Source organism: Aegilops tauschii, chromosome 1, assembly GCF_002575655.3.
Source record: "Aegilops tauschii subsp. strangulata cultivar AL8/78 chromosome 1, Aet v6.0, whole genome shotgun sequence".
In the NCBI taxonomy this organism is placed as follows: Eukaryota; Viridiplantae; Streptophyta; class Magnoliopsida; order Poales; family Poaceae; genus Aegilops; species Aegilops tauschii.
The window spans coordinates 341,441,213-341,459,026 of NC_053035.3; the positions used below are offsets into that span (position 1 = coordinate 341,441,213).

The window sequence follows — 17,814 nt, forward strand, 5'->3', positions numbered from 1 at the left end:
AATAAAATACTCTAAAACGGTCTTTGTTGGGTTTTTCCTAACCATTGCATAGGGGCAGTTCAGAAAGCATGTCTGCCGGACAACAGTCAACACGGTTGTTCCCCACGTATCTTGACATCTTGTAGTATTGCACCATGTATTCCCCCTGTATTTGTTAGGTGTATTACTTTTCTGCATATTTCATTCAGTACGCATACCCCCTCTGCTGTATATACAAGTTATAAGTTGCTTAGCCAGCTAACCCTTCTTCATCAGACATGGAAACGCCCAAGTGTGTTCACTGACAGATGCTTGTGATGAACATAAAAATGGTTTCCCCCAAGAAACCAAACAACGAGCGTGTCTATCTTTCATCATATAAAAAGAAGGATTTACAGGCACCCTAATCCTTTTGTACAATTGTTCTCAAATTACAACTGCATACAAATAGCTGTAAGCCTGGGAGAAAAACACCACCCCTTCTCTAACTGTCGGTAGTTACATGACTGAACATAGACAGATTAACTGATTGTTCTAGCCTAAGTGGATACAGCACAACTGAAAATCTTGATATATCAGCCGCTAAGCATCTACACACCGAGAAATCTTCACCGTCGCCCCAACCAGAAAAAATGGATGCATGTCGAATGTTGACCTTGATAAGCATGCTAGGCATGGATGAACAGTAATACCTTTGGTGGCACCACAGTTCCGGGCTATGGCACCATGTTGAATTAGGGGTGCAAAATGTGGTGGCTGAGACTTCCGCGACAACCTAGGATCTGACCTCATACCTTCCAGCCTGAGTTTGGGCTCGAAAACCTTTGTATGGTGCGCTTGGTGTATTTTTCACGTCCAGTTTATCAATTTGAAGCCCAGACAGCGCAGCCCCCATAATCCTGAATTTCACCTGAAATATTGGAAATGCGTGCAGATGAGCGAGTCCTTCCTCGAGACGTAGATTTCCAGAGAGGGATGGTGCTTTGTCTTTTGGAATATGCCCAATTGTCCACACACAGGTCTGCATAAATAAACAAATGCTATTATTAGACAGGCATTTCGAGGTATATATGGAGTGCTCGGGTGTGGAAAACATCGTATTTATTCAGTAAAAATCAATTAGTATATGATTGATTCACCAGCGTACCATTACGTTTTCTAGTTCCTAGCTTCCTTAAGAAGGGAGCTAGGTCATAGGTTCACGTGGGAAAACGAAAAAACTAGTATCAATCGAAGTTATAGAAATTTGGTGGCAAGCAATGTACTGACCTGATCGGCAAGGATGTCGACTGTGCCGTGGTTTGCAGTCAAATCAGCAGAAGCAATAAGGGGAGGCAACTGAAACTGCACTATTATAGAATCAATAGGTTTCCCAGGATCATTCCGAATCCCCACCATCACATGAACACGGCAATTCCCAGAATCAGATGATAATTGTGGTTTCACGTAAATTGGTGTGGTCTTCAATTTCTTAACCCTGATTATTTGCAATCAAATGATGAGAATATATAACAGGCAACCCAAGGTAGCAAAAACATAGAAGAACCCATTGACAGTGGATATTTATGCACCTATAACTCATAAGCTTGAACTGCCCATCAGGAGGAACAAATGATAGGATCTGATTGGATTCCCATGGTCTAAATCGGACACAAGGGTGGAACCTCACATCATTGATAATTGTAGGATTTGCAAATGACAATGTCAACTCTGGTAACCCTGGAAGACTTGAATTCACTTCAATTTCACCACATGCCTCACATTTCACTAGAACCCCTTCCCTGCAAATCCGATCAACCAATAAAAATGTCAACATCAGAAAAATTATTTCAGAGTCGTGGGTGCTAAAAGACAACAAAGTGAGGTAGATGGATCTACTCCTCACAAAGAAGAGAACATATATGACCTTCTACACTGCTAACCACCACTTTGCCTACTCGATTAAATCTTGGAGCTTAAATTGTGTTTAATAGTTAGTGAGACGTATATTAACTAATGGTGGATTTCGAACGACATTCAGTAGTTGGTACTTTGGATATACTAAAGTCCAGCTTTAGTTTCCTGCAGATAGTTTAACAAAGTGTTACTGTGACTTAAGGTCCTAGAAGCCAAAGCCACAAATTGATAATAATTTCTATTTACTTATAGGAAACTAAAATGTGTGAACATAATACTTGTTCACACATGATCAAGGGATCTAAAAGCCAAATTTATAGATGTGAGGAAATTTACTATATATAGAGCATCTAAAAGGAAAAAAGGTCAGAATACCTGTTCACACATGCATCTAGTTCCTCAACTATGTTAACATAGACTTCATTGCTTGCATCCTTGACAATTGTTGTTCTCCAAGGTACAAAAGAAGCAGTTGCATCTGGAAGTTTGCTACCAATAGTAGAACTCTTACCAGTCATAACATTTAACATTTTGCTGACCATATTTGGTTGGGCAACCAACTCTTTCAAGATGTTTGGCTCAGTAGTGAGTGGAAAGCCATTGTCCATCATTTCATCTAGAATCTGGATTAATGTATGAATAATATAGTTTAGTGAACCTATATAAATGTCAAATATTTGGTTTTACTAATCATGGATTAAACTTGATGATCGTTATTAAAAGTTCGAATGCAACACACATTCCGGATTGATGTTGCTTTGACAGAATGAACTTAACAGTGGACTAGCATATGCATTGCCTTCATCAATCGATGGAAACAGAATACTTGGATAGAAGCACCTAATTTTTAAGAAGTAAATAGATAGCCTTATGTATTGAAATTTCATGAGCTTTGTACCTCTCTATAATGTGACGGGTAAGAAAATATACCTGATAAACAATTACGAAGTTGTCTTTGATTGTGTCTTCATTTATATCTCCAAGGTAATCTGTCAAGACATCAGCCACACGAGAGAGGAACTGGATACAATGGAATCATATGAGCACACCCGTATAAAAGAGACTGAAAGCTAAAACTGTAGACAATCAGGCTATCTGCTATTTCAGGGATCGATAACTTTGGGAAGTATATTCAATATTGACCATTCCAGGCAAGGAAAGACTTGTGGATAACAATAACATTTTTAGCTACAATCTGCAAATCCTTACTGAAAATGCTTTCAACATCACAGAGTACTAAATGTCTTGCTGTTTAATACTCCCTCCGCCTGAAAAAACTTGTCCCAAAGTTGTCCCTCAAATGGATGTATCTAGCACTAACTTGGTGCTAGATACATCCATTTGAGAGACAAGCTTTTCCGGACGGAGGGAGTATAACATTATATGTCTTCAAAAAACTAGTTATTTCATACATATCATGTATTGAACTATTGATAAATCAGCAAGATTAATTGTTGTTGTGATTGTGGATGTTAGATACTATTCAGAAAGTGTAACATTGTATCAAAGCATACACCATGCCCGGCAGGAAACAGGGAGCAATCTCAACCCAAATTAAAACTGGTAGCTTTTTCTTAGACAACTATGCTAGACTATGTCTTCTAGGCAAGCAAATGACATTGAATTAAAGACGAAAGTGTGTAAGGATATGAAGCACGGACCTCGATAGCCATCAAGGGGGGCATCTCCACTTGGGTGCATGCCAAGAATGTCACCCCACTGCGATATACTCGAAACAAGTAGTGTGTTGGGGACACCACAACCTGCAAGACCTTCCAGAGTCCGAGACACATAATAAGTGGCGGTCCAATGAAATAGGCATGAACTCAACACTACAACAGCTCAAAATTTACTACCCCCTCCATCCCATAATGTAAGACGTTTATACATTAGGTAGTTAAGAGTGTTTCTGGGAGTAGTTTATACTAGATTTCTCTACAGCTCAAAATTTACTAGTTTAGACTAGCAACAGCAATGACACAAGATACTGAAGGTATCGGGAATCAAGAACTAGGAGCTGCCCATGAAGTAGTGAGCAAAGGGGGCGGTAAAATTAAGCAGGACCAGAGGCTGTATTACCTTGGACGGGTCGCCGGCGGCGTGGGCGAGAACGTACTCCCAGAACCAGCCGCAGATGGCGCGGTCCACGCGGTGCGCCGTCATCTGCTTCTCCACCATCACCTCCCTGCCGATCCCGGGAGCCCAGCCCAACGAATCGCATCAAATTCAGTTCGGATCAGTCCAAGGGTCGGAGGGATCCGGCCGGAAAAGGCGGGGGGGCAACGGAAATCGGAGGGCTGCGGCGCTGAGATTACCCGGAATCGGAGAGGAGGAAGACGCACTGCAGCATTCCGCTCCCTTTCGCGGCTGGGCGCGGCGGGGTGGTGCGAGGATCTTAGGAGCGACCGGCGGAAGACGCCGTGCCGGAGAAGAAGCAGGAGCAGTGGAACGAGACGAACCTGGAGTCGTGACTTGGCTGAAGCTTATTACAAAGGGTGCCATTCGGTTTGTATGGTTAATCCGGTCTGTTTTTGCGAAATTGCCACCGATTTATTTCTTTGAAAATATCCACCGAACCCGATTCACCGAACTGAGCGCCAACGGTGGACTTCAGTTCAGAGCATGTCGGCTCGATCGCACACCAAACGCTGCTCCTTCTTATCTACACGGCCACTCTGTTTCGAATTATAAGATGTTTTTGGATATTTTGATAAAAGTTACATACAGACTAACGCTAAAACACCTCCACATACATTCGATTCAAAAAGGGTTTCAACACCTTATAATTTGAAACTGATGAGTAGTAATCTTGTGCATTGCGTGTCCACCGATACAAAATTAATCAATAAAAAAACAAGATATTCTTTTAGAAACATGGTACAAAAATAAATTCAGCAAATATACATGCACACATGAAAAGTCTAGAACCCATGTGAACATATTCCACAATGAAAACTTAACAATTTAAGCTATGCTTAGTTAAAAATATGTTTCAAACCCATACTTAAAAACTTTTTTTAGGGGAGAGCCCCTGGTGTATTTGGAACCAAAAGATTAGCGCTCTAACTTGTGCGCCAATTGATTAGCTTCCCGCAGACAATGCTTGAACGAGATCGATGCAATCCTTCCCACAATCAAGAAAATTTCTGCTAGAACCGTTGTATATGGACTCCGGTGTGGACATGCTGGGCCATGGCTCTCCCCATGCTAATTCTTTTTTCTGAAAACAATTCCAGATTCTTAGCATAAAATGGTCTAAATTTATATGGTCCCCTCCCCCTCGAATGGTTTATCTCTCCTGACCTCATTGGTATAATATTTCTGGCTTGGTCCCTGATGGACTGCAAATCTTGATAATTCATGTGCATGACTAAATGGGTTCCAAGCAATCAGATTCGACCGTCGTTGGCTGATACGTCTCCAACATATCTATAATTTTTTATTGTTCCATGCTGTTATATTATCATTCTTGTATGTTTTACAATCAATTTATAGTCATTTTATATCATTTTTTGGTACTAACCTATTGACACAGTGCCAAGTGTCAGTTGTTGTTTTCTACATGTTTTTTTAATCACGGGAAATCAATACCAAACGGAGTCCAAATGCAACGAAACTTTTTGTGGAATTTTTATGAACCAGAAGACACCCAATGGGCCGGAGAAGCACATGGGGGGTGCTCCGAGGGGGCACAGCCCACCAGGGCGCGCCTGGGTCCCCAGGCGCGGCTAGGTGGGTTGTGCCCACCTCGGTGGCCTCCCACACCGCCTCTTTGCTCTATAAATACCCCAATATTTCAGAAACCCTAGGGGAGTCGATGGAAATCAATTCCAGCCGTCGGAAGTTCCAGGACCACCAGATCCAATCTAGACACCATCACGGAGGGGTTCATCATGTCCATTGGTGCTCTTCGATGATGCGCGAGTAGTTCATTGTAGATCTACGGTCCGTAGTTAGTAGCTAGATGGCTTCCTCTCTCTCTATTCATTCTCAATACAATGGTCTCTTGGAGATCCATATGATGTAACTCTTTTTGCGGTGTGTTTGTTGGGATCCGATGAACTTTGAGTTTATGATCAGATCTATCTTTTTATCCATGAAAGTTATTTGAGTCTTCTTTGATCTCTTATATGCATGATTGCTTATAGCCTCGTATTTCTTCTCCGATATTTGGGTTTTGTTTGGCCAACTTGATCTCTTTATCTTGCAACGGGAAGAGGTGCTTTGTGATGGGTTCGATCTTACGGTGCTTGATCTCAGTGGTAGAAGGGGAACCGACACGTATGTATCGTTGCTATTAAGGATAACAAGATGGGGTCTTGGGAAAGGATGAAATTGATGCTAAGGAATTGCCCAACTCATGGGTTAAATCTTTGGATGATCATACAAAAATTTTATGCGGGGTTGAATTTTGTTTCTCGTAATCTTTTAGATTCCGCCGCGGATGGTACTTTTATGTAAATTACTTTGGGTGAAGCCAACAAATTGCTTGATAATATTATGGCAAATTATTCACAATGGCATACCGAAAGAGCTCCTTGAAGGAAATATGCCCTAGAGGCAATAATAAAGTTGTTATTTATATTTCCTTATATCATGATAAATGTTTATTATTCATGCTAGAATTGTATTAACCGGAAACTTGATACATGTGTGAATACATAGATAAAACAAAGTGTCCCTAGTATGCCTCTACTAGACTAGCTCGTTAATCAAAGATGGTTAAGTTTCCTGACCATAGACATGTGTTGTCATTTGATGAACGGGATCACATCATTAGAGAATGATGTGATGGACAAGACCCATCCGTTAGCTTAGCATAATGATCGTATAGTTTATTGCTGATGCTTTCATCATGACTTATACATGTTCCTCTGACTATGAGATTATGCAGCTCCCGAATACCGGAGGAACACCTTGTGTGCTATCAAGCGTCACAACGTAACTGGGTGATTATAAAGACGCTCTACAGGTGTCTCCGATGGTGTTTGTTGAGTTGGCGTAGATCGAGATTAGGATTTGTCACTCCGTGTATCGGAGAGGTATCTCTGGGCCTACTCGGTAATGATCATCACTATAAGCCTTGCAAGCAATGTGGCTAATGAGTTAGTTACAGGATGATGCATTACGGAACGAGTAAAGAGACTTGCCGGTAACGAGATTGAACTAGGTATGATGATACCGACGATCGAATCTCCGGCAAGTAACATACCGATGACAAAGGGAACAACGTATGTTGTTATGCGGTTTGGCCGATAAAGATCTTCGTAGAATATGGAGGAGCCAATATGAGCATCCAGGTTCCGCTATTGGTTATTGACCGGAGATGTGTCTCGGTCATGTCTACATAGTTCTCGAACCCGTAGGGTCCGCACGCTTAACGTTCGATGACGATTTGTATTATATGAGTTATGTGATTTGGTGACCGAATGTTGTTCAGAGTCCCGGATGAGATTACGGACATGACGAGGAGTCTCAAAATGGTCGAGAGGTAAAGATTCATATATAGGACGATAGTATTCGGACACCGGAAGTGTTATGGGGGTACCGGGTACGTATCGGGTCACCGGAAGGGGTTCCGGGCACCTCCGACAAAGATATGGGCCTTATTGGGCCAAGGGCGGGATAGACCAGCCCCTAGTGGGCTGGTGCGCCCCATATATTCCAAATAGGAGGAGAAGGAAGGAGGAGAAGAGAGAAAGGAAAGAGGAGGATTCGGCCTCCCCTTCCCTTCTCTCCCCCCTCTCTTTCCTTCCCCCTCCAACACTTTTGGAAGGGGGGAGGCCGAATTGGACAAGGCCCCCAAGTAGGATTCCTCCTACTTGGGCGCGCCCTTGCTGCTCCCCTCCCCCTCCCACCTATATATACGTGGGGAGGGGGCGCCTAGAACACACAACAAACATTGTTAGCCGTGTGTGGCGCCCCCTCCACAGTTTACGCCTCCGGTCATATTCACGTAGTGCTTAGGCGAAGCCCTGCGCGGATTACTTCACCATCACCGTCACCATGCCGTCGTGCTGACGGAACTCTCCCTCGACACTTTACTGGATCAAGAGTTCGAGGGACGTCATCGAGCCGAACGTGTGCAGAACTCGGAGGTGCCGTACGTTCGGTGCTTGGATCGGTCGGATCGTGAAGACGTTCGACTACATTAACCGCGTTACTAAACGCTTCCGCTTTCGGTCTACGAGGGTACGTGGATACACTCTCCCCGCTCGTTGATATGCTTCTCCTAGACAGATCTTGCGTGATCGTAGGCAATTTTTTTGAAATACTACGTTCCCCAACAGTGGCATTAGAGCCAGGTCTATGCGTAGATGTTATATGCACGAGTAGAACGCAAAGAGTTGTGGGCGATAATAGTCATACTGCTTACCAGCATGTCATACTTTGATTCGGCGGTATTGTTGGATGAAGCGGCCCAGACCGACATTACATGACCGCGTTCATGAGACTGGTTCTACGGCTGTGCTTCGCACACACGTGGCTAGTGGGTATCTGTTTCTCCAGCTTTAGTTGAATCGAGTGTGACTACGCCCGGTCCTTGTTGAAGGTTAAAATAGCACACTTGATGAAAAATCGTTGTGGTTTTGATGCGTACGTAAGAACGGTTCTTGCTAGAAGCCCGTAGCAGCCACGTAAAACTTGCAACAACAAAGTAGAGGACGTCTAACTTGTTTTTGCAAGGATTGCTGTGATGTGATATGGTCAAGACGTGATGATATATAAATTGTTGTATGAGATGATCATGTTTTGTAACAGTTATCGCCAACTGGCAGGAGCCATATGGTTTTCGCTTTATTGTATGAAATGCAATCGCCATGTAATTGCTTTACTTTATCACTAAGCGGTAGCGATAGTCGTAGTAGCAATAGTTGGCGAGACGACAACGATGCTTCGATGAAGATCAAGGTGTCAAGCCGGTGACGATGGTGATCATGGCAGTGCTTTGGAGATGGAGATCAAAGGCACAAGATGATGATGGCTATATCATATCACTTATATTGATTGCATGTGATGTTTATCCTTTATGCATCTTATTTTTCTTAGTACGACGGTAGCATTACAAGATGATCTCTCACTAAATTTCAAGGTACAAGTGTTCTCCCTGAGTATGCACCGTTGCGACAGTTCGTCGTGCCGAGACACCACGTGATGATCGGGTGTGATAAGCTCTACGTTCACATACAACGGGTGCAAGCCAGTTTTGCACACACAGAATACTCGGGTTAAACTTGACGAGCCTAGCATATGCAGATATGGCCTCAGAACACTGAGACCGAAAGGTCGAGCGTGAACCATATAGTAGATATGATCAACATAATGATGTTCACCATTGAAAACTACTCCATCTCACGTGATGATCGGACATGGTTTAGTTGATATGGATCACGTGATCACTTAGATGATTAGAGGGATGTCTATCTAAGTGGGAGTTCTTATGTAACATTATTAATTGAACTTAATTTATCATGAACTTAGTCCTGATAGTTTTTGCATATCTATGTTGTAGATCAATAGCTTGCAATGTAGCTCCCCATTTATTTTTTGATATGTTCCTAGAGAAAAACTATGTTGAAAGATCATAGTAGCAATGATGCGGACTAGGTCCGTGATCTGAGGATTATCCTCATTGCTGCATAGAAGAATTATGTCCTTGATGCACCGCTAGGTGACGGACCTATTGCAGAGCAGATAACAGACGTTATGAACGTTTGGCAAGCTCGGTATGATAGCTACTTGATAGTTTAGTGCACCATGCTTTACGGCTTAGAACCGGGACTTCAAAAATGTTTTGAACGCCACAGAGCATGTAAGATGTTCTAAGAGATGAAGTTGGTATTTCAGACTCATGCCCGAGTCGAGAGGTATGAGACCTCTGACAAGTATTTTGCCTACAAGATGGAGGAGAATAGCTCAACCAGTGAGCATGTGCTCAGAATGTCTGAGTACTACAATCGCTTGAATCAAATGGGAGTTAATCTTCCAGATAAGATAGTGATTGACAAAGTTCTCTAGTCACTATCACCAAGTTACTAGAACTTCGTGATGAACCATAATATGCAAGGGATGAACAAGACAATTCCCGAGCTCTTCGCGATGCTGAAATCAGCGAAGGTAGAAATCAAGGAAAGCATCAAGTGTTGATGGTTGACAAGACCACTAGTTTCAAGTAAAAGGGCAAGGGAAAGAAAGGGAACTTCAAGAAGAATGGCAAGTAAGTTGCCACTCCCATGAAGAAGCCCAAAGCTAGACCCAAGCCTAAAACTGAGTGCTTCTACTGCAAAGGAAATGGTCACTAGAAGTGGAACTGCCCTAGATACTTGGCGGATAAGAAGGATGGCAAAGTGAACAAAAGTATATTTGATATACATGTTATTGATGTGTACTTTACTAGTGTTTATAGCAACCCCTCAGTATTTGATACTGGTTTAGTTGCTAAGAGTAGTAACTAAAAACAGGAGTTGCAGAATGAACACATACTAGTTATGGGCGAAGTGACGATGTGTTATGGAAATGATTCCAAGGTTGATAAGATCAACATCGCACACTCCCTATACCTTTGAGATTAGTGTTGGACCAAAATAAATGTTATTTGGTGTTTGTGTTGAGCATGAATATGATTGGATCATGTTTATTGCAATACGGTTATTCATTTAAGTCAAAGAATAATTGTTGTTCTGTTTACATGAATAAAACCTTCTATGGTCATACACTTAATATAAATTGTTTATTGAATCTTGATCCGAGTGATACACATATACATAATATTGAAGCTAAAAATGCAAAGTTAATAATGTAGTGCAACTTATATGTGGCACTGTTGTTTAGGTCATATTGGTGTAAAGTGCATGAAGAAACTCCATGCTGATGGACTTTTGGAATCACTTGATTATGAGTCACTTGATGCTTGTGAACCATGCCTCATGGGCAAGATGACTAAGACTCCGTTCTCCGGAACAATGGAGCGAGCAACTGACTTATTGGAAATAATACATACTGATGTATGCGATCCGATGAGTGTTGAGGCTCGCGGCGGGTATCGTTCTTTTCTGACCTTCATAGATGATTTGAGCAGATATGGGTATATCTACTTGATGAAACATAAGTCTGAAACATTTGAAAAGTTCAAAGAATTTCAGAGTGAAGTGGAAAATCATCATAACAAGAAAATAAGGTTTCTACGATCTGATCGTGGAGGTGAATATTTGAGTTATGAGTTTGGTCTTCATTTGAAACAATGTGGAATAGTTTCGCAACTCACGCCACCTGGAACACCACAACGTAATGGTGTGTCCGAACGTCATAACCGTACTTTATTAGATATGGTGCGATCTATGATGTCTCTTACCGGTTACCACTATTGTTTTGGGGTTATGCATTAGAGACAGCTACATTCACGTTAAATAGGGCACCATCTAAATCCGTTGAGACGACACCGTATGAACAATGGTTTGGCAAGAAACCTAAGTTGTCGTTTCTTAAAGTTTGGGGCTATGATGCTTATGTGAAAAAGTTTCAACCTGATAAGCTCAAACCCAAATCGGAGAAGTGCGTCTTCATAGGATACCCAAAAGAAATTGTTGGGTACACCTTCTATCACAGATCCGAAGGCAAGATCTTTTTTGCTAAGAATGGATCCTTTCTAGAGAAGGAGTTTCTCTCGAAAGAAGTGGGTGGGAGGAAAGTAGAACTTGATGAGGTAATTGTACCTGCTCCCTTATTGGAAAGTAGTTCATCACAGAAATCAGTTCCAGTGATTCCTACACCAATTAGTGAGGAAGCTAATGATGATGATCATGAAACTTCTGATCAAGTTACTACCGAACCTCGTAGGTCAACCAGAGTACGATCCGCACCAGAGTGGTACGGTAATCCTGTTCTGAAGGTCATGTTACTTGACCATGACGAACCTGAAGGAAATATACCCTAGAGGCAATAATAAAGTTGTTATTTATATTTCCTTATATCATGATAAATGTTTATTATTCATGCTAGAATTATATTAACCGGAAACTTAGTACATGTGTGAATACATAGACAAAACAGAGTGTCACTAGTATGCCTCTACTTGACTAGCTCGTTGAATCAAAGATGGTTAAGTTTCCTAGCCATAGACATGAGTTGTCATTTGATTAACGGGATCACATCATTAGAGAATGATGTGATTGACTTGACCCATTCCGTTAGCTTAGCACTTGATCATTTAGTATATTGCTATTGCTTTCTTCATGACTTATACATGTTCCTATGACTATGAGATTATGCAACTCCCGAATACCGGAGGAACACTTTGTGTGCTACCAAACGTCTCCACGTAACTGGGTGATTATAAAGGTGCTCTACAGGTGTCCCCGATGGTACTTGTTGAGTTGGCATAGATCGAGATTAGGATTTGTCACTCCGATTGTCGGAGAGGTATCTCTGGCCCCTCTCGGTAATGCACATCACTATAAGCCTTGCAAGCAATGTGACTAATGAGTTAGTTGCGGGATGATGCATTACAGAACGAGTAAAGAGACTTGCCAGTAACAAGATTGAACTAGGTATTGAGATACCGACGATCGAATCTCGGAAAAGTAACATACCGTTGACAAAGGGATCAACATATTTTGTTATGCGGTTTGACCGATAAAGATCTTCGTAGAATATGTGGGAGCCAATATGAACATCCAGGTTCCGCTATTGGTTATTGACCGGAGACGTGTCTCGGTCATGTCTACATAGTGCTCGAACCCGTAGGGTCCGCACGCTTAACGTTCGGTGACGACCGGTATTATGAGTTTATGTGTTTTGATGTACCGAAGATAGTTCGGAGTCCCGGATGTGATCACGGACATGACGAGGAGTCTCGAAATGGTTGAGACATAAAGATTGATATATTGGACGGGACGGCTATATTCGGACACCGGAAGTGTTCCAGGTGATTTCGGAGAAAACTGGAGTGCCGGAGGGTTACCGGAACCCCCCGGGAGAACTAATGGGCCACACGGGCCTTAGTGGAGAGAGAGAGAGAGGCCGGCCAGGGCAGGCCGCGCGCCCCCTCCCCCTCTGGTCCGAATTGGACTAGGGAAGGGGGCGGCGCCCCCCTTTCCTTCTCCCTCTCCTCCTTCCTTTCCCCCTCCTAGTAGGAGTAGGAAAGGGGAGTCCTACTCCTACTAGGAGGAGGACTCCTCCTATCCTGGCGTGCCCCAAGGTTCGGCCGGCCTTCCCCCTTACTTCTTTATATACGGGGGCAGGGGGCACCCTAGGACACACAAGTTGATTGTTTCCAACCGTGTGCGGTGCCCCCTCCACCATAATCCACCTCGGTCATATTGTCGTAGTGCTTAGGCGAAGCCCTGCGCCGGTAGCTTCATCATCACCGTCATCACGCCCTCGTGCTGATGAAGCTCTCCCTCGACACTCTGTTGGATCGTGAGTTCGTGGGACGTCACCGAGCCGAACGTGTGCAGATCACGGAGGTGCCGTACTTTCGGTACTAGGATCAGTCGATCGTGAAGACGTACGACTACATCAACCGCGTTGTCATAACGCTTCCGCTTACGGTCTACGAGGGTACGTGGACAACACTCTCCCCTCTCGTTGCTATGCATCACCATGATCTTGCGTGTGCGTAGGAATTTTTTTGAAATTACTACGTTCCCCAACAGTGGCATCCGAGCCAGGTTTATGCGTAGATGTTATATGCACGAGTAGAACACAAGTGAGTTGTGGGCGATAATAGTCATACTGCTTACCAGCATGTCATACTTTGATTCGGCAGTATTGTTGGATGAAGCGGCCCGGACCGACATTATGCGTACGCTTACACGAGACTGGTTCTACCGACGTGCTTCGCACACAGGTGGCTGGCGGGTGTCAGTTTCTCCAACTTTAGTTGAATCGAGTGTGGCTAGCTCGGTCCTTGTTGAAGGTTAAAACAACACATACTTGACGAAAAATCGTTGTGGTTTTGATGCGTAGGTAAGAACGGTTCTTGCTCAGCCCGTAGCAGCCACGTAAAACTTGCAACAACAAAGTAGAGAACGTCTAACTTGTTTTTGCAGGGTATGTTGTGATGTGATATGGTCAAGACATGATGCTAAATTTTATTATATGAGATGATCATGTTTTGTAACGAAGTTATCGGCAACTGGCAGGAGTCATATGGTTGTCGCTTTATTGTATGAAATGCAATCGCCATGTAATTGCTTTACTTTATCACTAAGCGGTAGTGATAGTCATAGAAGCAATAGTTAGCGAGACGACAACGATGCTACGATGGAGATCAAGGTGTCGCGCCGGTGACGATGGTGATCATGACGGTGCTTTGGAGATGGAGATCAAAGGCACACAAGATGATGATGGCCATATCATATCACTTATATTGATTGCATGTGATGTTTATCCTTTATGCATCTTATTTTGCTTAGTTTGACGGTAGCATTATAAGATGATCTCTCACTAAATTTCAAGGTACAAGTGTTCTCCCTGAGTATGCACTGTTGCGAAAGTTCGTCGTGCCGAGACACCACGTGATGATCGGGTGTGATAAGCTCTACGTTCACATACAACGGGTGCAAGTCAGTTTTGCACACGCAGAATACTCGGGTTAAACTTGACGAGCCTAGCATATGCAGATATGGCCTCGGAACACTGAGACCGAAAATTCGAGCGTGAATCATATAGTAGATATGATCAACATAGTGATGTTCACCATTGAAAACTACTCCATCTCACGTGATGATCGGACATGGTTTAGTTGATATGGATCACGTGATCACTTAGATGATTAGAGGGATGTCTATCTAAGTGGGAGTTCTTTAGTAATATGATTAATTGAACTTTAATTTATCATGAACTTAGTACCTAATAGTATTTTGCATGTCTATGTTGTTGTAGATAGATGGCACGTGCTGTTGTTCCGTTGAATTTTAATGCGTTCCTAGAGAAAGCTAAGTTGAAAGATGATGGTAGCAACTACACGGACTGGGTCCATAACTTGAGGATTATCCTCATTGCTGCACAGAAGAATCACATCCTGGAAGCACCGCTAGGTGCCAAACCCGCTGCAGGAGCAACGCCAGATGTCATGAACGTCTGGCAGAGCAAAGCTGATGACTACTCGATAGTTCAGTGTGCCATGCTTTACGGCTTAGAACCGGGACTTCAACGATGTTTTGAACGTCATGGAGCATATGAGATGTTCCAGGAGTTGAAGTTAATATTTCAAGCAAATGCTCAGATTGAGAGATATGGAGTCTCCAATAAGTTCTACAGCTGCAAGATGGAGGAGAATAGTTCTGCCAGTGAGCATATACTCAAAATGTTTGGGTATAACAATCACTTGATTCAACTGGGAGTTAATCTTCCTGATGATAGTGTCATTGACAGAATTCTTCAATCACTGCCACCAAGCTACAAGAGCTTTGTGATGAATTATAACATGCAAGGGATGGATAAGACAATTCCCGAGCTCTTCGCAATGCTAAAGGCCGCGGAGGTAGAAATCAAAAAGGAGCATCAAGTGTTGATGGTCAACAAGACCACCAGTTTCAAGAAAAAGGGTAAAGGGAAGAAGCGGAACTTCAAGAAGAACGGCAAGCAAGTTGCTGCTCAAGTGAAGAAGCCCAAGTTTGGACCTAAGCCTGAGACTGGGTGCTTCTACTGCAAAGGGACTGGTCACTGGAAGCGGAACTGCCCCAAGTATTTGGCGGATAAGAAGGATGGCAAGGTGAACAAAGGTATATGTGATATACATGTTATTGATGTGTATCTTACTAATGCTCGCAGTAGTACCTGGGTATTTGATACTGATTCCGTTGCTAATATTTGCAACTCGAAACAGGGACTACGGATTAAGTGAAGATTGGCTAAGGACGAGGTGACGATGCGCGTGTGAAATGGTTCCAAAGTCGATGTGATCGCGGTCGGCACGCTATCTCTACATCTACCTTCAGGATTAGTTTTAGACCTGAATAATTATTATTTGGTGCCAGCGTTAAGCATGAACATTATATCTGGATCTTGTTTGATGCGAGACTGTTATTCATTTAAATCAGAGAATAATGGTTGTTCTATTTATATGAGTAATATCTTTTATGGTCATGCACCCTTAAAGAGTGGTCTATTTTTATCGAATCTCGATAGTAGTGATACACATATTCATAATATTGAAGCCAAAAGATGCAGAGTTGATAATGATAGTGCAACTTATTTGTGGCACTGCCGTTTGGATCATATTGGTGTAAAGCGCATGAAAAAACTCCATTCTAATGGACTTTTGGAATCACTTGATTATGAATCACTTGGTACTTGGGAACCATGCCTCATGGGCAAGATGACTAAAACTTCATTCTCCGGAACAATGGAGCGAGCAATAGATTTGTTGGAAATCATACATACTGATGTATGTGGTCCGATGAATGTTGAGGCTCGCGGCGGGTATCATTATTTTCTCACCTTCACAAATGATTTGAGCAGATATGGGTATATCTACTTGATGAAGCATAAGTCTGAAACATTTGAAAAGTTCAAAGAATTTCAGAGTGAAGTGGAAAATCATTGTAACAAGAAAATAAAGTTTCTACGATCTGATCATGGAGGAGAATATTTGTGTTACGAGTTTGGTCTTCATTTGAAACAATGCGGAATAGTTTCACAACTCACGCCACCTGGAACACCACAGTGTAATGGTGTGTCCGAACGTCGTAATCGTACTTTACTAGATATGGTGCGATCTATGATGTCTCTTACTGATTTACCGCTATCATTTTGGGGTTATGCTTTAGAGACAGCTGCATTCACGTTAAATAGGGCACCATCGAAATCCATTGAGACGACACCTTATGAACTATGGTTTGGCAAGAAACCAAAGTTGTCGTTTCTTAAAGTTTGGGGCAGCGATGCTTATGTGAAAAAGCTTCAACCTGATAAGCTCGAACCCAAATCGGAGAAATGTGTCTTCATAGGATACCCAAAGGAGACTGTTGGGTACACCTTCTATCACAGATCCGAAGGCAAGAGATTCATTGCTAAGAATGTATCCTTTCTAGAGAAGGAGTTTCTCTCAAAAGAAGTGAGTGGGAGGAAAGTAGAACTTGATGAGGTAACTGTACCTGCTCCCTTATTGGAAAGTAGTTCATCACAGAAATCTGTTCCTCTGACTCCTACACCAATTAGTGAGGAAGCTAATGATGATGATCATGTAACTTCAGATCAAGTTACTACCAAACCTCGTAGGTCAAGCAGAGTAAGATCCCCACCAGAGTGGTACGGTAATCCTGTTCTGGAGGTCATGTTACTTGACCATGACGAACCTACGAACTATGAGGAAGCGATGATGAGCACAGATTCCGCAAAATGGCTTGAGGCCATGAAATCTGCGATGGGATCCATGTATGAGAACAAAGTGTGGACTTTGGTTGACTTGCCCGATGATCGGCAAGCCATCGAGAATAAATGGATCTTCAAGAAGAAGACTGACGCTGACGGTAATGTTACTGTCTACAAAGCTCGACTTGTTGCGAAAGGTTTTCGACAAGTTCAAGGAGTTGACTATGATGAGACCTTCGCACACGTAGCGATGCTTAAGTCCGTCCGAATCATGTTAGCAATTGCTGCATTTTATGATTATGAAATTTGGCAAATGGATGTAAAGACTGCATTCTTGAATGGATTTCTGGAAGAAGAGTTGTATATGATGCAACCTGAAGGTTTTATCGATCCAAAGGATGCTAACAAAATGTGCAAGCTCCAGTGATCCATTTATGGACTGGTGCAAGCATCTCGGAGTTAGAATAAACGTTTTGATAGTGTGATCAAAGCATATGGTTTTATACAGACTTTTGGAGAAGCCTGTATTTACAAGAAAGTGAGTGGGAGCTCTGTAGCATTTCTAATATTATATGTGGATGACATATTGTTGATTGGAAATGATATAGAATTTCTGGATAG

The 17,814-nt window shown here is 42.6% G+C and overlaps 1 protein-coding gene across 2 annotated transcripts; it reads right to left on the minus strand.

Annotated features, from left to right (window-relative positions):
* Window positions 1-294: 294 nt before the first annotated feature.
* On the minus strand, window positions 295-4,380 carry LOC109733388 (AP-3 complex subunit mu). 2 transcript variants are annotated; one of them, XM_020292600.4, is made up of 8 exons: window positions 4,191-4,380; window positions 3,955-4,060; window positions 3,537-3,638; window positions 2,806-2,895; window positions 2,251-2,498; window positions 1,551-1,760; window positions 1,249-1,456; window positions 295-1,000 (listed from the first exon to the last, which is right to left on the minus strand). In XM_020292600.4, the coding sequence occupies exons 1-8, from the start codon at window positions 4,223-4,225 to the stop codon at window positions 755-757; spliced, it is 1,245 nt and encodes a 414-aa protein (XP_020148189.1). In that variant the 5' UTR covers window positions 4,226-4,380; the 3' UTR covers window positions 295-754. The 2 variants fall into 2 exon arrangements, with proteins under 2 accessions (XP_020148189.1, XP_020148188.1); XM_020292599.3 differs by having other exon boundaries at window positions 3,537-3,647.
* Between the last annotated feature and the right edge of the window lie 13,434 nt (window positions 4,381-17,814).